Source organism: Hypoxylon fragiforme (genome assembly GCF_022984875.1).
Source record: "Hypoxylon fragiforme strain CBS 206.31 chromosome Unknown GGS25scaffold_2, whole genome shotgun sequence".
In the NCBI taxonomy this organism is placed as follows: Eukaryota; Fungi; Ascomycota; class Sordariomycetes; order Xylariales; family Hypoxylaceae; genus Hypoxylon; species Hypoxylon fragiforme.
Window position 1 is genome coordinate 2239378 of NW_026054757.1, and position 21396 is coordinate 2260773.

The window sequence follows — 21396 nt, forward strand, 5'->3', positions numbered from 1 at the left end:
ACCCGCGCCGAAAAAGAGGCGTCCGCGTAAGAAGGCTCCCATGGAGAGCAATGGGGCATCGCCCGCAGGTGGAGGTGAGCAAAATGTTCCTCAAGCTAAACCAGCCCAAAGGCGTCGCAGACGCTCTCCCACTCCAGAGGACCCGGAGAATCAGACAGTCGATCATGGTACTACGAAGATGGCCGACCTAACGAGGGATTTGGGAATTGGGAAGAAGTTTAAACATGCAGATGCTGTGGAGGAGCGTGCGCGAGAAGCGAGAGAGAGATTCCGTCAGAAGAGGTTAGCAAAACAAAAGCGTGCCCTAGGACTAGACGATGTATCAGCTTCACGTCAGGGCACTCCAGCCGAGGGAGAGGAGAACGGAAGAGACTCTGCTGTAGCCCGAGCTAGAGAGCTGGGAGCCTCGCTCGGGTCAGGGGCGTCACAAACCGTTGGCTACGAAGTCGTGGATGGGCAGATTGTGATCAACCAGCAGTCGCTTGTGGTAGACCGGCATGCAGCCCATCGTGATATGTCAGCTCTCGAGACCGTTGAAGAAGACGAGTTCTCACACTTGACTACCTCAGCATCTTACATGCGGGAAAGCCGCAAAACGGGCCCGAACCACTGGACTGATGAGGAAACCGTAAGCAGCCCATTTCTCCTTATATATCCACGAAAAGTTATATTAACCTTGAGGACAGGAAAAATTCTACCGCTTACTTAGTATGTTCGGCACGGACTTCGAGACCATCTCAGCCATGTTCCCCGAGAAGACGCGACGCGCCGTGAAGCTCAAATTCAACCGGGAAGAAACCCTGCGCCCCCGGCGCATCAACGCCACCGTCATGGTGCGCGGCGAGAAGAAGATCGAGATCGACCTCGAGGAGTACAAGGCCCACCAGAACGAATGGGAGGAGAGTGAGAAGATTCTCGCCGAGCATGACCAGCTAGTCCGCGAACACAACGAGGATATCCGCCGCCTGAGAGACGAGAGACGCGCTGCTGGTCTCCTTGACGATGATGACGAGGAAGATACCCCGCAGAAGGAGGGCCAGGATAAAGATGCTGAGACTGCTCCCGCGCACGCAGGCGCAAACACAGACGCGGAGGCGGAGGAAGGGATGGATGCAGATGTGGACGTTCCAGCCGTAGATGTTTCTGCCTAGGTAGGCAGAGTACCTACCTACCTTAGCAAGACATTCTACCTTGACAAACGACCGTACAGGCTTATGTTTTTCGCTTTGTTTTTTTGATACCCCTATTTCCTTAAGCTTCTTATATGGTCATGCAGTCAGTCAGCCCGTCATCGGTTACGCCAGGGTAAATGGACGATTGCAGATGGGGGAAAGGAAGGAAGGAATAAAAAGAGGGCAATATGGCGTTTGCAGATCACTGATATGGTGTGCAATTTTCAAAGGGGAAAAATAGAGGAAGAGAGGAGTACTACCAGCACTTACCTAACCTACTAGGTAGGTAGATAGGGTACTTATGCACTATGCATCATGAATGGAAAATGAGAAACTCACGATTCGAATATAACAATAAGCATAAGCATAAAACCATTATATACATTACAGCGTAGATAACATGGCATGGCTATAGTCATTATTAGAGAGGAAAGTTCATGATAAAAGCTTCTTCCGCAAACCGCGGTGAAATCATTGTGTGCAATTATGAACTAAGCTATGGACTTGGTTCATCTGACCTCGTTCTCCTACCTTCCTCACGCCTAGGACTATGCGTATTCCAGATGGCGTAAAAGACAACCCTTGTATGTGATGCAGAGAGGAAGGGAAACCACCCAACCCAGCTCAAAGCCTTCCGATTCTCATCCCTAATGAGTTCGAATCATTATCGGGTGTTACAAATAGCCATTATCAGAGGGGTTTTGTTAATGCAAAGTGTGATAAAGCGACACATCGAGATATCATAGAGAGATCAGCTTATCTGGGCTGTGAGTGTATAGACTTGTGAAGATAATCAAGCATTCGGGTCATGTGGATCAGTTCTGAGGGGGCTCATCATCATCTGGTTGATCGAACAAAAAGTTGGCGGCCAATTCCTCATTCTTGTCGCATGCGAAATATGCTTGAATGGCTGCATCTCGGTCGAAGCCCAGCCGGCACAACTAGCCATAAATTAGTTCCGTGTACGTCATAGTTAAGGGAAGCTTTCACCTACTCGTTCAATAGCATCTCGTTCTTCCTCGGTTACGGCGATAGTCTGAGCACCAGGGGGAAGAGGTGCATCGTCATCCCCGGCTTCGCCCAACAAGTTCAAGAACTGTTCAGGGTTCTGAGATATCAGCTGCGCAAGCTGGGGGTTGCCAGCACCGAGTTGTTGTAGGATGGGCTCGAGCATCTGTGGCTGTTGTTGAACAACCTGTCTAAGCTGCTGGAACTGGGCATTGTTGCGCAGCCAATCCAAGTTCCCCAGGTTTTGGCCACCAGCAGCGGCGGCGGCTGCGACAGCAGCTGCTTGGGCACTACTGCCAGTTGGCGCGGTAGGTCCGCCGGCTCCGCGACTGCCACCTCGTCCCTGTTGTGCAGCTAGATCAAAAAGGTTAACGTTACCTCCCTCGGCCTCAGGTTCGGCTGTTCGGGCGGCTGCACCACCGGTAGCGGCAGCGCCTGTGGCAGATTGGGCAGGCGCCTCTCTCTGCGGCTCCGCCTGACGAGCGTTTTCAGGAATACCCTATGCGAAAATTAATAACTCGTTAAACGGAAGGCTACCGGTATAGCTTTGTTAAACTCACGTTCAAAAGATACTCAACGGCACGGTCTGGGTTGTAAAAGGCGGCGCGCATGGCAGCCTCGATCTGAGATCTCTCGAATCCCATGGCCTCCATATTCGCAATGATTCCAGCTCGGGCCTCGCCCATGGCCATAGAAGTATCACTACCGATGGCAGCACCAGCAGGCGCAGGAGATGGCGTGGCGGGAATAGCGGCCGGAGCGGCAGATGATTGAGATGGAGCGGCCGGGGCAGCGGGAGTTGCAGCGACGGGTCGTGCGGGAGTCGCAGGGGGCGCGCTCGATGATGAGGCAGCGGCAGAAGAGCTGCTAGCCTTGGGCTGTCTGGTGTTAGTCTGCATGAAAATCCTTGGACCAACTTCATTATACACATACCTTGCTCACCATGCAGACAACATAGCCCTTCTCTTCGATCTTGTGGGCTGCAACTGTATCCTCATCCTTGAGGATTTTACCTATACATGGGTAAGTATGTACGTGGGAGGCTTAAGCCGTAGTAGATTTGCGGACATGTAGAAGGCAGAATATAAAATAAGAGGAATAGCGCATACCGGAATAGATAAGCTTTAGAGCCTTGGCATCCCAGCCCTTCTCTTGAGCAACTCGTTGCTTCAAAGTAGAAACCTTTAGAGCAGTCAGAATTAATGAAATTAATATTTTGGTCGATCATGGAGCTCAGGTGGGGGGTAGGTTAACAAGTTGGCAATGTTAGGATGACGGCATACAAGGTCAGAAGGCTCGACATCGAGCGTAAACTTCTGGTTGGAAAGTTCCTATAGACGAGGGTGAAATATTAGCGTCTAAGAGCAACGAAGATGGGGGGGACAGGATTAGGATGTGATACATACCTTGAAGGTAACCTTCATCTTGACGGTAGGCAGCTTTAGGATAGCTGCTAAGTAAATTAACGATTATCGTGTGTGGTAGATAAATGAGGTTGAATGTGCGATTTCGCAGACCGAGAAAGTAATTTGACAAATCCGTTGTTGAGTAAAACGAACGGGTCAAAAAAAAAGGTTATGGTGAGAGTGTTACGAAGAAAAGAAAAAAAAGAGTATGGTTGGTGGTGGAAATCGACGGGAGTGGAAAGACTGTAGTTGATTAAGAGTCTTGAAATTCAGGTAGCAGTTTATGATGTGTCGCGGCCGGCGGGCAGTGGCGGGGTGGCCTAGCGTTACTTGGGCTGCTTACAAGTTACCACACTTTAAAATCCAGGCAATCCAATCAGGAATACCGGTATAGAGTAGTACTGCCTAACGGTTAGTGGCTACTATGTACCATCAATGATGTATATCCAGGTACTCAAGGTATCCAATGTAATACACACATCTAGATAGGAAGTGATACTTACATAGTACTTAGTAAGTTAGTATGGAGGAGCTTATAGTACTGAAGCAGCCAAGTATGCCAAACACTATGTACAATACAATACAATACCTACATATGTATGCTAGTAGTATATACTAGCTAGTACATACTATGTACCTAGAGGCTAATACTACATACATATAGTACTAGGTACTATGTAAGTATATGTAAGTATATGTATGTAGTATGTACGAATAGTTACTACATTATGTAGTAGGTACTGATCAAATGCGGGGTCTACTGCCCAGTGGTAACTGTGCTACATGGTGGTGGGGTTAACTTAAAATTGGATGGAACCTCAAACTCTTTGCTGGCAACGACGTGAACAATACTACACCTGCATCTGCATATACATACATACATACATTGATGTATCAGTTGATCTTCTTTTTCCTCTCGCTTCTTCTTAAGTCAAGATACTTGATGATACAATGAAGTCCCTACGTACTCCTTACCTACTTATACATAGCATGTGAGCATTATCCCCTTGCTTCAGCCTCACCTAAAACTTGTATCGCTAACATTGGATGATTTTTTTAGATTTATTTTACTATTTATTTGAATATTTTACTCGGTTCGTCCCATTTCATGTCATATCTTTCTTCTCCCCTATCGTGTCCATTGGGAGAAGATGACAAGAAAATGAACGGGAATGACGAGAGAACGATAGAGAATGATAGAGCCTCTATACGAGGTTCAGACTGTGATTCAACGCCGCGCTAAATAACAATGGTATCTTTCTAGTACCCCCAAATCCGATTTCACGTCCAGAGGTCCCCCAGAAACAGCGGCCTGATCCATCAAGAGTCATATTTTATCATTATTCGTAGTGTAGTGTAGTGTAGTGCCTCGTCAGTTGATGTTACCGAGGTCTTTCGCCGCCTCCCCATCTCGCACTCCTTGGGTCGGAGTTTCGGCCAAACTTGTCTTGGATCCAGAATTCAGAATCCAGTCAGGAATAGGAGGTGTCATCTTCCTCTCTGCGGCTAGATCTTCCGCACGAAGGCGGTCTGTATTAGGACTCGGTGTCTTCCGGAAACTGTCGTAACTTGCTTGCCGACTCAGAGGACCTGGTCCGGTAGGCAAACTACCGCTCCGCATCCGGGTGAGAGATCTCTCTGAAATTATTGTCCCTGCATTAGGCGCTGCGATGACCACGGTCCCAGGAGTGGCTGCTGGCGGTGGCACAGGAGAATCAGATCGGAAAAGTGGATGAATGTGCAACTCGCTTGGTGTCAATTGTGGTGTTACGCTGCGTTCGTGGTGAGCCTTGGGTAGTGGACTGTAGCTTCGACTCCTCCTGTTAAGTCTTGGGGGATCAAGGTCCAAGGGACATCCAGGACTCGGACTTCTACTCGTTGTCGGGCTAGCAGGTATAGTCTCCAAAAAGCGAGCCCGGCTGGGCGGACTGCTGTCTGCAACAATCTGTCGGTTTTGAGGGTCAACCGATGAGGTATCCCAGGAGTCGAACCCTTCCTCCGTTACACTCGACCGCTCCCTATAACCATTCGAATCGATTGACCCAGACCTTAATCCAGATCCAGACTTTGGAGTACTAGGCAATAACCTGGTTCTGGACCCCGCTGGGCGAACCACATGAGATATAGACGTCCGAATAGAGCTCATGGTCTCCGCCATTGAATGACCACTATTCGACCCTGGCCTACTCGAATAATCCAGCAATGAAGGTTGGTTGCTCTTGGGTTCGGCCGGGGGTGCCGTTCGAGTATAAGGGATGGATTTGACTTTTCCAAATACTGGCGGAAATCGGGGGCTATCCTCATTGGTGTGAAGAGACAAGGCTTGCTCCGAGTCGGGCAATCGATGAGTGACAAAGAAGACAACGATGAAAATTAACTGTCCCAAAAAGGCGCAAACGAGAGCAATAGCGGATCCAACAAGAAAGGTTGACGATGGGATTTGAAGAATTTTGTTTAGTAGCTCCTCCTTTTTCCTCATCAAAACCAACATGACAACTGACGCAGTAGACGCCAGCAAACTCGCAATGAGTCCCAGCGCAAACCAGACACCATTCGCTTTCCTTTGGCCGTATTCAGTGGTTCGTTTAAAACATCTAGAAAGAAAGGTTGTCAACAGGATAAGCATTAGACTTTGCCATGCTGAAGCGACGACTGCAGCAGTCTTGACAGATGAGTCTATGGCCCAGGATCCATAAGCTATGATAGCCTCTAGGGCTAGCGTTGCCGCCGTTGCCAATAAGGCGATAGTGCCCAGTGCTATGGCAAAGTGGCGAGACCTTGCCATTGCTATACTGCTATGATGGTGTGTTGGAGAATTTTAGTGTAGACTGGAACAGATAAGTTTCAGCCCGTTACAATAATGTAAGTCGGCGTCGGCCGGACGTTGTCAAAGAGAGATGCGCAGAAATGCGCTAACGGTCGGTGTGTCGTAAGGGCAGCAAGGCCCACCACCGTCCAAACACCGAACAGTGATCAAATTGGACACGGAACCTTGGTCCCTAGTTCTACTAATCGAGCTAGGAGAAGGGTAGGCGAGGGACAGATGTAAAATCCAAGGCCAAAGTTTTGATATTGCCTCTTACCAGCGAGGCTGCAACCCAAGGCTAAGAGGCAACCTGAGTAGTCAGCTCTCCAAGATAGGGGCTGATAGTAGGGCAAAAGGATCGGGCCGCGGCAGAGAGGATAATGGTAAGTTCTTAGAACAAAAGGATGGGCGGTCTGGACAGTCGGTAACCGCCGGGCAGGCAATGTTGGTATATATTAGATGCAGTTGACCAACCAAGATATACATGAGGCGATGTATCCCGGGAGAATGCAGAATCTCTTGATAAAAGGTAAGAGATGCAGAGGTAGATGTCTAATGCCGGACTAGTTAAAGCAAAGCAGCAAGACTCCCAAAGCAAGACTCGGGAACAGGAACTGTAGCAAACGAATGACGTGGTGTGTTGTATAAGCGAGAGAATATACGCGAACGAACGAACGAACGAACGAGCGAACGGATACGACAGATAAGGTGTAGGGCCACTAATATCGGCCAACTATCTGACGACAGAAAGAGAGAGAACAGAAAAAAAAGCAAGTTGCCTTAATTAAGCACTTAGGTAGTAGTAGTGTTTCCGTTGAGCGAGAGTGAGGTGAAAGATAGGATAGGATAAGAGGAGAGAAGAAATAGAGGGTCGAGAAGATGGGCCGGAGTAGGTTTTGTCTGCTACCCCCAGATGTCGACGAGCGAGCCAGTCAGGATTAAAAGTAAAAAGAATAAAATAGGTAGAAGAGAAAGGTTTGAACGCGTCCTGGGTCTTTAGGGTTATTGTCGCGCGTGTGCGATTGGTGTGTAGGTGGTGTGGTATTGGATAGGATGGGATGGATGGATGGATGCATATATCACAACATACCAATCGACACGACCCTTGTCTCCCGTCCTTCTAGGGGGTAGGAGTACCTACTACCTAGTAGGTACTAGGTAGGTATGTAACTAGGGGCGCTTTATGCAGGTACATACAGCAGCGCATCCAACGTATCATCGACGAAGGATACACGCTACACACGCTTCTTGCCCCTCCTTTTTAGAATGGCTGATGCTCTTCAGTAATAGGACTTTTGTAGTTGGACAAAGAAAGCGGGTGAGAATGACAGGATTTTGGTTGGTAGTGGCTTTCTGGATGGGCTCTGTGGATGGGCTGAAGCAGAGAAGATATGATTTGCAGCTTTCAGGTAAAAAACGAAGAAGACCCTGGCGTGGATCGATCTCAAATCGTTCGTCTTCTTTCCTGCTCGGTAACTACCGTCCAATCGCAATCCTTTTTTTCTGTTCTGTCTGTTCTTTTTTCTTTTTCTGTTCCTTTCTGTCGTTTGAGCTTTAAGCCTCAAAACCAAGCCCTACAAACTTCCCCCCTTTTCAATTTTAGTCAGTCGTTTCTCTTTTGAAAATATATCCCTTTCTCCTCAAGTTGATTGAACCTAGATATCGGCGCAAAGGATTCGATTGAAAAGGGCTTCAACTCTGTCCTATCGGATCTCTAGACGTTGGTTGCTGAATGGGTAATGGACAGAACTGCGAATTAGCCAAGCAACCAACATGCACTGTTTTGCCGTGGCTGATGTGAATTTTAATCAAAAAGATGCTGCGCCGATTTTTTACTCAGCCTACTCAGCCAATGCCGGAGCGAAGGATTGTAAGAATTCTAACGAAGGAAGGCGAAAAGTGAGCTTGTTCGACGGTTGTACCCGAGACTAACAGTAAAGAGTGTAAGAATTAAGGAGGCAAGAGGGGTGGAAAGGGTAGCAAAGATCGTGAGTAAAGGAATGCAAAAATTTTTATTTTTATTCATCTTTTTTGTTGATATATTACTCGTATTACACATTGCATCCAGCATCCAAGCTCCGACAAGGCCATTATTCTTCTCTTCAAACTTCGCTAGGAGAATCCCCGGTACATCATAGCACTGGGCTGACTAGGTTGGTAATGATATGGATACCTATGATGGATATGGGTCCGTGAGGAAAACCCCACTCGCTGTCGTGGCCTTTACGATCTCCTCCAGGGCTACGATACCCCTACTACAGATCCATAGGTGCTAGGCAAGTAAAAAGCCTCTTCAAGGGGAAAAAAAGAAAAAGAGGAGCAAAACACCTCACTGTTCCCTGACCTTTGGCACATCTACTGTCATCTAGTGTTGAATATTTTGTTATTTTGTTATTTTTTCATTGTGCTCGAAGGATTAGCTTCTGTTGGAATGGGTTGAGCAATCATCTTATGCTGGGGTCATTGATGTTTGCTGTGACTTCGTTGGCTTACTAGCCTTAGTTATGTGAAAGAGTTTTTTTCTTTCTTTTTTTAACTTGGGTCTGATCTTACAACAGATCATTCCAATGGATTGGTAATGGGCTATGGACTGAGCTCAACAGGGCTAGGGTTTGTTCCTGCTAGGCTATATAATAACCCTCGAGTTATAAGACGATACCTCGGTTCTTACACAATATGTCAATATCACATACCATACAACTTATATTATGGTATGTAATAACACGGAATATTGCCCACCAACACGCTGTATGTAGCTTTTACATAGTGTAGATGTAAGTGTAGATGTAAGCATACCTTTGCATATGTGTGGCTGTATTACCTCTACCCTACATAGTCGTGCAACATCGAATGTCTAATTTTTAAATATTACGACGATGAAAAGGCGTTAAGTAATTTACAACTCGTCATCGCTTCATCAATTGGTAACACTATATGTAAATATACCTACATATGTGTGTATATATGTATTTATATATGTATGTATATATGTATGTATATATGTATGTATATGTATGTATATGTATGTGATGCACATGCAAGAGACTGGAGGGCAAGGGGGACAGGGACAATCCAGGAACAATCCAGGGGCCTGGGTCCTTGGGATCCCTGTTCCTTGCTCAGCCTGGTAAGGACCGTAAGGGTAAGGTAAAGAGACAGAGAGAGAAAAGGAAAGAAAGCCCTGGAGAAAAAAAAACAGTGAAGCAACTAACTAAAGATAATCTCCGATGAGAATTATTACACCAATGAGCTTCCAGTTAGTTAGTTAGTTAGTTAGTTAGTCTGCTATCCTGCCTATCCACGCCCCCGGCTCATAGGTTCCGCCTAACTCGACCCTGTTGACCCTGTTGACCCTGTTGACCCTTTTTAATCCACCCGGGATTTTTACCGTCGAATTCTCAACTTAATTAAGGCATGCCTAAGTCGTATCGACACTCGACGAACTGCCTCAAGACGACGTTGTTGTTTATGTCGATCTTTTTAACTCCCAAGCATATCACAAGGGGCTCTATATCATGAGCCTCATTGCAATTCAGCATACATACCCAATCCACTGGCGAGAGGATCTTATCGAACGCCGATGCTCGAGCGATCATCCGCTAATCGCACAATCTATACCCATGGACATCCAAGACTACGCAAAGTCTGGTTCCAAAAAACTAAAACTAGCCGTCTCCCGAGTCCCTACTAGACTGAGAGTTCCATGCCCAACTTAAACGGCCAGAGAGTCTGTAACTCCATAGTTCTTGAAGATATTTAGGTACTATTCCACCAAGATAAATCGTCAGTGGATTTCACGCGCTTGACTCGCCGAGACAGAAGGGAAAAAGAGCCGCATCGATCTACATGCCAGCGGAACCGTATCCTCCGTCAAGCTCCGCATATCACTTACTTATGTAGACAAGGTGCCACGAGGTCGATGGAGATATATCCAATATTATCCATATGTCTCTCTTGTTGCTAAACAAGCTATTAAGGGAGACATCCCCCGCGAGACAAGTTTTGACTATCCCAGATGGCCAAATTTGGTGCCAACTTTCCAAATTCCAAGACATCTACAGCGGATTTGTTCCAGCTAGCTCAGACGTCTCACACTCACCGCTGGTAAATATAGTTACCTACTACTCATATTTCACGTGCCTTCTTCAATACGAGACTCTCCCCCGTGACTATAAGCTGCTGCATTAATGTAGGTACGAAGCTCGAAACTTCGACAACCAAGATCAGAATCAGATCCACTTGCAATTTCGTTTTCCTAACTTCTCCGCAATGGCTAGAAATTCTACCTAGCAGTCCTAGACTCCTAGCAGTAGTAGTCTAGGTTCTAGCCCGCGGCATTTCACCGCTGTCTTTTACGTACACGATTAGCTCAGCGCCTACCTTGTTAGGTAGTTTGATTGACTTTGCTGAAGCTCGAGCGTTGGAAATGGCGTAACTAAACTATTCTCTGTTCAGTTGATACAGTACCTAGTAGTAGGATTAAAAGGTGATGTGTATATATATGCACCTGTAACCGAATTACCCAAGGCCCCCTTTGTTTACTTTGATACCTATTACGGATTTATGCTGACACAGATTGTAAACAATTCCTATCGGCGCCGAATGTATATAGTATTCATATATTTATATTTACACATAACTACTCCTACATTCCTGTGCGTAGGTACGATCCCAAACCCCCCCACCCCCTCCTCTTCTCCTCTTCCCCCCCAAAAGAAGCCCCGGGACCGTTACGCGGCCACGTTTTGCGCATGCTTACCTCGTGGGATGCCATTCCAATCTCCGAGAATCCCATCAGCTAGCGTGCCCACCAGGGAGGTGCGTGCCTGTATGTGTCATGTGTAGGTACTCAGGTATAGACATACTTGTGTACATATATACACCTATATATATATATGTAAGCCTAGTCAGATCGTTCAGGCTGCAAGGCTATCCTCCATAACTATGTAACTGGGTGACCTCGTCGGTGGGTAGAGGGTATTCCGTGTTGCTTCAGGGGCTGTTTCATGTTACGAGAGTGGTTATTGCTTGCGCAATGTTGGCCCAGCGTCGTAGCAAATACATAACGAGTTCCAACAACCGTAAGGTAGTAACATATATAGATCCTCGTGGTAGGTAGATGATGGAATGACCTATGTAACTTGACGGATTTTCAAGATTGTGTCGACCAGGTGCTAATGATAACTTTGAATGACGAATGACTAAAGAATGGATGGTGTTATAAAGAATTATAAGCGATGTCGGGAAAGAGGGAGAGTTCATGAACTGATGAAGTGGATACTGGTTCAGAAGATCTCGCATGGACTTTCCCTATTCTATAGCTTATCCTGATTCAAGCTTCACCTAAATATCCCTAAACATCTTAGGTAGTTGAGCATCTGGGGCTGATAATTACCTTAGGTCAAGTTACGTAAGTCATACCATACATAGTAGTACTAGTAACTACATAGGACAGTATTAGGAATTTTAGGACTAATAAGTATACTGCTATGTAGTATGTACTACAGAGTAATTCTCAAAACTTGCCCGAATATCGCTGACGTAGGTCGCCATTCTCCAATCAAGGGCCCGCACCATAACCCCGCAAAAGCTATCTACCCAGAAGTTAGTTGGTTGATAGACCGATAAGCTCGACATAACTAGTAGTACATACATACATAGTAGTCGTTGCTTCTCTTGTTTAATATTCTCTCTTCATTGTTTCCCCAGAATTCCCAGAATTCCCAGAACTTTGTCTCTCTTCCCTTATATTTCCTCCTTTCATTCAAATATTCTTACCTTCTTCCTCCCAAAGTTGAAAAAAAAAACAGTACACAAATTCAGGGATCAAGAGACAACAAAGATGGCTGCCCTTCGTCATGGGGCCATTCTGCGGCCACTCGCTGCTGCTTCGAGGTCGATATCTCGAATTCAAACTCGTGCCTTTACCAAGGTCTATGGTGCTGCTGAGCCTAATGCAGAGCCAGAACGCCCGATATTGAAGACAGAGATACCCGGCCCTTTAACCCAGACGTTCATCGATAAGTTGGACAAAGTTTTCGATACCCGAAGCTTGAACATGCTAGCAGACTACACTAAGAGTACTGGCAACTACATCGTTGACCCGGATGGCAATGCTTTATTGGATGTGTAAGTTCGCCGTTGAAGTTGTTGTTTAATCTACTGGTCTACTCACTCGAAGAAGCTGACCGTTTTCTTACCAAGCTATGCTCAAATCGCTTCCATACCTGTTGGGTATAACAATCCACATTTAGCGAGAATTGCCAAGGGCGCCGATATGTGCAATGCTTTGATCAATCGGCCCGCCTTGGGCAACTTCCCCTCCCACGACTGGGCTCATATCTTGGAGACCGGTATCCTTAAGGTAGCACCCAAGGGACTAGACCAGGTCTTCACCGGTATGGCCGGATCCGACGCAAACGAGACGGCATTTAAAGCTGCCTTCATGTGGCGCCGACAACGCGAGCGTGGTGGTCCCGATGTTGAGTTTACAGACGAGGAGATGGAGTCCTCTATGCTGAACCAGACACCCGGCGCCTCCGATCTATCCATCTTGTCTTTCAAGTCTGCTTTCCACGGCCGTCTATTCGGTACGCTGTCGACAACCCGATCCAAGCCCATACACAAGCTCGACATACCTGCCTTTGACTGGCCGCATGCCACCTTCCCTCAGCTCAAGTACCCGCTTGAAGAGCATGTGGAGGAGAATGCCCAGGCCGAGGCCGACTCCCTCGCAGAAGTTGAGCACCTCATCCAGAATTACCACATACCGCCAGCTGCCGTTATTGTTGAGCCTATCCAGTCCGAGGGCGGCGACAACCATGCCTCGCCTGCCTTCTTCCGGGGTCTGCGGGCATTAACCAAGAAACACGGCGTCCTGCTCATTGTAGACGAGGTCCAGACGGGTGTCGGCGCCACCGGCAAATTCTGGGCGCACGAGCACTGGGACCTGCCCGATCCCCCGGACATGGTCACCTTTAGCAAGAAGGCTCAGACCGCAGGTTACTATTTTGGCGACCATTCTCTACGCCCCAACAAGCCATACCGCCAGTTCAACACGTGGATGGGCGACCCAGCACGCGCTTTACTCTTCCGTGGTATAATTCAAGTGATTGAGGATCGCGATCTCGTGACCAGTACAGCGAGAACTGGTGATTACCTGTACTCCAAGCTCGAGGCCCTCGCACAGAAGTACCCCGGTCAGTTCAATAACCTGCGTGGCAAGGGCCAGGGCACCTTCATCGCCTTCGATAACCCCGATCGCGACGGCTTCCTTAAGAAGGCTAAGAAGTTCGGCATCAACATCGGTGGAAGCGGCGCCACCGCCGTTCGACTGCGCCCCATGCTTATATTTGAAGAGAAGCACGCCGACATCTTAGTTGAGGCTCTAGAGAAGATCGTTTCGAGCTAAAGATCATAGCTGGACATGGCACCGCGCAAATCGGGAAAGTAAATAGTAGGATTGTTGCTGGGCTGTTTAGTTATGGGATACGAATTTATGAAAAAAAAAAATACTATCTGAAGGGATAACCTGCCTACTTCGGTATCTAGGTAACTACCCAGTAGGCACCTGTATCTCAGTGTAAGTTTTGTTATTTGGAAGGTTGAACGAGGTAGAGAGATAGGGAGAGATATGGAGAGAATCCTGGGCCGTATGCTTTTATAGCTTTTTATCGGTTTAAATACCTAACCTACATATCTAGGTAGACTAGTGACGGGCCATCACCACCACCTACGGAAAGGAGGTTCCGATAAGAATCGCATTCAACGTTTTGATCTACAAAGTTAGGATACTACCTACCTATCCTATATATATATATACCTCCCGGGCTTGCCCAACATTGAGTTTATCCGGTACCTACCAAGGTACCTACCTAGTGCCTACTAGGTACAGCTGCTGTGAATGAATGTCCGACACTGAGCGTACTAACCTAGGTTAGTAGTATGTCTAACCTACCAGAATTTGATTTGTCAATTTCATAGGTAATCACATCGCATACATAATAGGCCCTCGTCACGTTGTGCACACTGCACCCCGTTTGTAGGCATGGACGTAACCTTAGGAAGGTATGTACATAGGTTAGACATGTACATGTAGGCACATACATACATACATACATACCTAAACACCGTCCGAAGTTCTGCGAGTGGGATCAACAAACCGGGTGGCATATTGGAATTTTTTTTTTCAAATAGGGGTATTTCTCTCTCTCTCTCTCACCCACGAAAAACCCCTTGGATGTTTTTTTTTCTATTCTTCTACAGCCTTTTCAGTTGCTTTGCTCCTGTACACTTTGAAAAATGATTCGGCATCACAGTTCTGTTCTTCTGCTTTTATATACTGGACAGACAGACAGACAGGCAAACAGACAGGCAGACAGACAGAATTAGGTTTTGCCTTTTCCTCCCTTTTCATCGCTTCATCCCCTTCATCCCTCTTCCTCGCCCTTATTATGTCACAGAAAAAAACCCAGCAAGAATTGTTTTCTTTGTGTGTGTACTTCGTACTCGTGTCCGTGCCTTTTACACCTTTTCCGTCCCTATTTGACTGACTGACTGATTGACTGACTGACAAACCATATGCCTCGTAGAGAGATCTTTGCAAAGGGTTTTCCATTCAAGCTTATTACTTACTACCCTGGTAGGCTTCCCTACCACCTGCCTTATCCTTACTATTCCATCATATCGCCGAGGCTAAAAATGCTCACGATCCACCTCTTCCTCTTTCATTCGCACACATCGCTGCAGTATACTCCTATTAGTCGGGTGGGTGATGTGTTGATTCTTGAATCTCCCCTTTCTCACAACGTTTTTTGTGAAATTGGAATGGTAGGATGCAAACAGACGAAGCCCCTATCTTTACCGAACGCCGTTGAATGAAACCTAAACCCCCCTTTCAAAGAGCCATAAATCCCTTTTTATCCGGGAAAATGCAAATCAAAACACCTGTATAGTGTTGGACATATCGACCTTATACTCCACATGAGAAATGAATTAGGTATTGGATGCGTGGAAGGGGAAAGAAATTATAGTAAACATGAAGGGCCGATGAGGGGAATGGCCCCAAAACCTGGTCGCCCAAGTTCATAACGTGCAGGAAATAAAAAAGCTACTCGACAAAAATGGCTTGTCGAATGCTGCGTAGCCAAAGCTTAAAAGCCACGTGGGAAGCGACAGTAGAGGTGAGAGTTTTCGAATGTCGTTAGGCTCCTGGTCAATGGCTCATAACCTCATGCTTCCTGGTGTTATGTTGAATAGGGGCACTATCTTCTTCGGTGGAGGACAGACCGCCGTCTCCATTCTTGTGTGCTCGAGGAAGCTCTTTAGGATTAGCATGCTCGAGGCCGTTCGCCAACTTATCCTGTTGCTCTCTTTCGAAAGCGAGCATGTTAAGCTCGTTCTCTCGCTCCAAGGCAGCTTCTTCTTCCCTGAGCTTCTGTCGTTCGGCTTCCGCAGCTATGCGTTCGGCTTCTTGCGTCTCGTGTGCCAAGGCATCGCCGACGGTCTTGTTTTGCTGCTCGGTCGCGATGTCTATGATAGCTTCTCCGTCGAGCGGCGGAGGAGGAGGAGGTGGAGGGCTAGGAACATCGCCATCATCCTCCTTTAGGCGTTTCATGGAAGGAGTCTCAGAAGGGGTCACGCTGGGAGAGGCCACTGCATCCTCCACACGCTTCCGCTTTCGGTCTAGACTGCTTGGGGTCGAGTGAACGCCCTCGTCGTCTGACATGGCAATGTCTTCATCGTGTTTGACGGCAGGCGGCTCCACAGACTTTGCATCATGAGATACTTGGGGTATGTCATGGCCGTTTTTGGCCCTTTCAGCCTTCTTTTTCTCATGGGCCGTGTATTTCTCAAACCCGCGTTCAAAGTAATCCCTGACATACTGCTTGACCTTCTTTGCCTGTTTTTCCGTAATGGTAGTTGGGTCATCAACACGATTGTTCTTGTAATCAGACGCGACAAGCTTCTTATTGACCTCTTTGGCAAACTTCTTCAATTCCTCTTTGGGGAGCTTTTGGCGAAATTTATCCATAATGTACTTCACATGAGGGAAAAGCTAGAATGGCGTTAGCAATCTAGGGGGAAAGGGGGTGGGTATGACAAGTTAATGCTTACTGTGTTTTCGTAGATCTTCATTTGCTTTTCAACAGGTAGAGAACGCCACTTTTCCTTCTTCGGTTCTTGAATTGGTGTGCTGCTCTGCGGTGTCTGAGTTGCCGATCCTCTAGGGGCATTATCTGGTTTCGTAAGGGAATCGATGATATTTTGTAGCCTCTGCTGCTCTTGCGCAGCCTTGGATGGCCCCTTTGGCTGCGAGGCGTTCTGTTCAGGGGGGGCAGTTGGCCTTTCCCACGTTGTAATACCTGTCTTCGTATAGTAATACGGACTTCCACGCTTGTCAGTAGCAGTAAACCAACCAGGGGGGAGATTTTGGACAGGTGCGCGTCGATGTCGTTGGTTGTTATTATTGAAATAATTATGATTCCTTTGGGGAATATTACTTCGTGGACCCTTGGGAGTATTATCTGGGAGGGTAAAACTAGTCTTTGCGAGCGGCTCTTCTGTGCGATTACCACGACGTTCTTCAATGAAATTCGTGGGCTGCTGCGCACCCGGTGTTTGTTGAGCATTTGGATCGAGCTTCTTTCGTGGGATTCGATATGCAACTTCCAGTTTGCTCCATTCATCCAACAGTCGCACAGATTCTGCAGCTACATCCTCATGCTCCGACTTCGTCAACGGTTGTATGGCGGATTCGATTTTGGAGTCGGAGATTTTATTTCTAGTCAAACGAGGGAACTGGTAGAGGATGTCTAAGATTTGAAGGACAACATTGTTATCATCCATAAAGTTGTTCAGCGCCGTTTTGAGAATTTGATAGCCGTGCATTTGCACAACTCGGTTACGGGCTCGATCATCGTCGCATCGTCGGATTCTCTCGAGCAACTTGACTGCAATCCATTTCTCCTTGCACTGCATAAGAGTGGCCATGACTTTTGTGACATCTTTTTCATCTAGACCACGAGCTTGTACGCTATTGACGTACTCCTCGTCATCTTCTGTAATCTTCTTCTTGCGAGGTTTCTTTGCAACTGTAGTATCCCAACCATCACTGTCGTCAATGCCAAGTGCTTCAATGGTCGCATCGGACAGTTTAGTGGCCCGCTCCGTTTGGGTCTTGCCTCCGATGAATCCAATGCAGTTTGGTTCCCCGCAGTAGCAGGGTTGGGGATCAGCTCCGTATCTGTCGACGTTGTAGTTGAATACCAATTCTTCACCTGGTTGGATACTTCTGCTGGCGAAGATGCCCATGCGAAGCTTATTGCCAACCACCCATTTGTCCACATAACAATTTGGATTGCATGAGTGATTACAGAATCGGCCAAGGTTACCTTTCTTGGTGGCATCCACAAATTCGTTCTTGGTCAGGGACATGAAATAGAAATGCTTGATACCTTCCTTGTCATATTGGATCATGCGTCTTCGAAAGGTTGGCTCGTTGATAACCTCTCCGATGTACTCAAAGATGAAATCATTAGCTTCAAGGGATGCGTTTGCCCGAAGTCCGAAGCCTTTCTTATCCGTTTGGATCACTGACACATCAGCGTACTGCTTGCGCTGGAATCGTTGATTCTGACACCCGTTGCCACAATTACAGTCGCCATCTACACATTCCATTTTAGTTGCTCGATTAATGCAGTCTGAATCGTCGCCGCAGGCATGGTTCATGCCATCCCCTAAAATATGTCTGTCAGCACTCCACAGTCCTTCCAAAACTACTAGATCATCAGAAAATATTGATACATACGCCATTCTTCGTTACAGTCACAATCAAGAGAATCATGATCTGTAGATCCAAGTGACTTAGAGCCATATAAGCAATCTGGAATAATCTGAAAGTGTTTGCATGAATCTGACGAGACATCAGGTAGATCGTTGTAAAGTTGAACAAGACGAGGCACGATCTTGTGAGATGCTTTACGAGTAAGCTTCGGCGGTTGGCCATCGGGGGTTGATGCACTGTCACTTCGAGCTTTTTGATCATCAGGTGATAGAGTCCCTAACCTAGAGTCCTTGCTGGCATTAGGGGATGAAGCGGTGCTATCGCTTTCCTTTTTGATGATGGGGTTCTGTAACTGCGACGCCGATGTATTGTCAACAACAATACTATTCAAACCACCTTTACCATGCTCTTCATCCTCCATGACGGCAGCGAACCCAGATATTCCTTGGTAAGTGTTGTCGCCTCAGGAAGGTTAGTGGTGATAGGTAGCAGGTGACAGACGATAGGTGGCAGGGGAGTATGTTGTTAGAAGGCGGAATTGACGAAGTTTCGGTCGCAGCAAGAAGGGTAAAATCGGGTTGGAAAGGCTAGAGGGAAACGCGAACTTTTTGGTGACGTCTCTTGTTGGCGAACATATGAGAAGACAGAGCGACTGCACAGGAAAAGTTGAATAAAGGTATGGTTGTAGATGTAGGATGGCGGGTTAGGATGTGCTATCTCGCGTACTGTGTCTGTGACATTGCAGGTAGATTAATACGCCAATTACACTCTCATACAGAGTTAATGTATACACAAAGCGCCGGCGATGTATTTGGGTGGTGCACGCAGAAACTTGGACGAATTTTTGAGGGTTCTTGGACGTGGGTTGTTGTAAAGATAGTTGTTGCGAAAGTAGGAAAATATCGTGTCGGCGTTGTTCATGGCCGAAAAAAAAGAGGTGCAGCGCAAGGTGCAGGTGCGGTTCCTCTGTACTCCGGAAGGTGCGCCGCGCTCAAATTGCTGCATTCAGTGCTGCACTGCACTGTACGTGAATATGGGGTGGCGCGCCTTTTGCAAATTCGGGGGTAGAAACTTAATTATCCGAAGCCTAAGAGCTTTGCGGCCTGTCCCACATTTCCCCTTCAGTGCTGTAATGTATTGTACAATACAATACCTACCAACTACTAGGTACCTACTAGGCTACCAGTGCTACCACTAACTATGTAGTTATAGGTATCAGGAGCCAATCACCATGTGCTAACCTTTGGTGTCACGAACGCAAAACGAGGGTTAATTACTACTGGAAACCTTACTGAACTCTAATCACCTACATGTACTATAATAATACCTGTCACTAACCTAGGTTAGTATACTACTACTACTACCTGTCACTAGGTAGACTCACTACCGTTTACTATGCTATCACAGGTACCTCATTTTAGACTTCGGACGAGCGAGACGAGTGAGACAAGCGAGTCTATTGAAGTGCTTGATAAATCACTAGATTCTATCTAACCAACATAAGGAGATAACAATAGAAATCTTTGTCAGAGCCAAAAGAAAAAAAAACCTCAGCAAGCCCAAGAAGAAAAGGAAGAAGAAACCCTCTTTCGTCTGTCTTCCCCTTCAACACTATCGAGATATCATCTTGCTTCATTTGGAGAATCTTGTTCATTACCATTATCATCTCACGATTCCGAGTTAGGTAATTACTTACTTAGATGTGTATGAAGAGAGAAAAAAAAAAAAAAAAAAGCACAACTGGTGTACATATGTAAGTCTTGAGGCAAGCGTTGAATAGTAGCCCAGGCGAACAAAGGCCCGAACATGCGTCACTCGAATGGTCATCCCATTCTATCTACCTGATTGTGCAAGTCCGGACTTATCAATTCGAAGCCAGTCTGCGAAATCGGGCCAGTCGATATGAAAATGGCTTGGTATATTTCGATGTGTGTGATACAGATACCACATACTACTAGGTTTGTTCGTGAAGCCATGCTACTGGTTGCACCAACGGATTGAAGGATGACCATTTACTATGCCCAGGACGCTCAGTTGTTCGGCACTTATATCATGAATCAGTCGGCGCCCTGCTGGAAAACATCATCGTGCCTGTCTTTAAGCACTTCATCGTGTCCGGATCACCAGCTAGGATCTTGCCATGCGGGCAATGACGAGTTTTACTTGCTTGAGTGGGTGGGTCCCCTATGAGAAACTGCCAACTCATTATGCATGGAACAGAGCCTGAAGTTGAGAGGGAGGGAAAAGGCGGTATGGGGGATTGGTCCGATGTATACCTAAGTAGGTATATATAAGGGTTGGCGTCAGAAGCTATGCAATCCCCAGCTTCCAGAATGTTGCTGCTCCGCAAAATGGTGCAATTTTTTTTTTCTGAAATATTTCTTTTTTGTTTCGGAATCAAACTCCAAAAGAAAAAAATACTGTTCTCGAGGCATCTCTTTATAGTTCAGGATGGGCAGGGCAGAACTACTACCCCCCGGTGCGGCTCAGTAACCCGTCATATGTGACGAACTCATGATCTGTGCTTATCGCATCACTATAAGTCTAAACGTTCTGGAAATCCCTCCTCCAACGCTACGATTGGCGAGATGTCAGTGACTCTCGGCCAGTCAAAGGCGGCCCCCGACGAGGCCCGCTACTGAGAGTGCGAGCGAACGAGACTTCGAGGATTACCGGTCCCTACAAAGCCCAGCGGAGAGACAAGGGAATGGCGACCAATGAGATTCATTATGCTCTCCCAGATATTGCCGTGGTTGTACGGGAGCTAATGGGATTTTAGTTCTCTGCTTACATTATGCCATTTTGTTGTCTTTTCGATCACATTACACTCTTTTACACGCGAATGGCGATGGCGATGGCTTCTAAGGCGGTGTAAGAAACCGCTAGTAGAAGAATTGGGGATGAGGGTGGTGTGGGAATTGGCCTCTCGAAAGAGGAGGGAAATTCAATGTTTCTCAATTCTTACCAGCCCAATGCAAGAGAGCCCAGTCAGGCGACCCGATTTGTCTAAGTAGCCAGCGGGATTGGCTTACAACTAACGACATGGATGTATTGCACATCTGCAAGAGGGAGAAAGCTGCATGTTGCCAGTCCAGTCAACAATCAAGCCGAAAACGTGATGGTTGCAATGACTATGCACGATACTCCCTAATGGCATATAATTCCAGCATATGACCTATATGGCCTTACATGGCTACTAGCGGCAGCAACGCAGCACCA

General features: G+C 46.9%; 4 protein-coding genes across 4 annotated transcripts; 1 reads left to right on the plus strand and 3 right to left on the minus strand.

The window, feature by feature from the left end:
- Positions 1-1569: 1569 nt before the first annotated feature.
- Positions 1570-3604, minus strand: GGS25DRAFT_529238 (UV excision repair protein Rad23; the record flags this gene model as incomplete). Its single annotated transcript, XM_049265263.1, has 7 exons — positions 1570-2113; positions 2167-2679; positions 2741-3058; positions 3114-3193; positions 3290-3362; positions 3464-3511; positions 3587-3604. The coding sequence occupies 7 exons, from the start codon at positions 3602-3604 to the stop codon at positions 1988-1990; spliced, it is 1176 nt and encodes a 391-aa protein (XP_049120173.1). The 3' UTR covers positions 1570-1987.
- Positions 3605-4274: 670 nt separating this feature from the next.
- Positions 4275-6540, minus strand: GGS25DRAFT_126397 (uncharacterized protein). The gene has a single exon (XM_049256186.1). It carries the CDS (start codon positions 6369-6371, stop codon positions 4959-4961), a length of 1413 nt encoding a protein of 470 aa, XP_049120174.1. The 5' UTR covers positions 6372-6540; the 3' UTR covers positions 4275-4958.
- Positions 6541-11763: 5223 nt separating this feature from the next.
- On the plus strand, positions 11764-14272 carry GGS25DRAFT_476139 (4-aminobutyrate aminotransferase). The gene is made up of 2 exons (XM_049259771.1): positions 11764-12521; positions 12597-14272. Exons 1-2 carry the CDS (start codon positions 12235-12237, stop codon positions 13801-13803), a joined length of 1494 nt encoding a protein of 497 aa, XP_049120175.1. The 5' UTR covers positions 11764-12234; the 3' UTR covers positions 13804-14272.
- A 1334-nt stretch (positions 14273-15606) lies between these two features.
- Positions 15607-18598, minus strand: GGS25DRAFT_518294 (uncharacterized protein; the record flags this gene model as incomplete). Its single annotated transcript, XM_049263508.1, has 3 exons — positions 15607-16449; positions 16509-18130; positions 18202-18598. The coding sequence occupies 3 exons, from the start codon at positions 18596-18598 to the stop codon at positions 15607-15609; spliced, it is 2862 nt and encodes a 953-aa protein (XP_049120176.1).
- Positions 18599-21396: the final 2798 nt, after the last annotated feature.

Excerpts from the sequence above, each read along its gene's own strand:
- GGS25DRAFT_476139 (XM_049259771.1), top strand. The coding sequence starts at position 12,235 with ATGGCTGCCCTTCGTCATGGGGCCATTCTGCGGCCACTCGCTGCTGCT. Across the intron at positions 12,522-12,596 it reads GGCAATGCTTTATTGGATGT|CTATGCTCAAATCGCTTCCA; the intron begins GTAAGTTCGCCG and ends TTTCTTACCAAG.
- GGS25DRAFT_126397 (XM_049256186.1), bottom strand. The coding sequence starts at position 6,371 with ATGGCAAGGTCTCGCCACTTTGCCATAGCACTGGGCACTATCGCCTTA.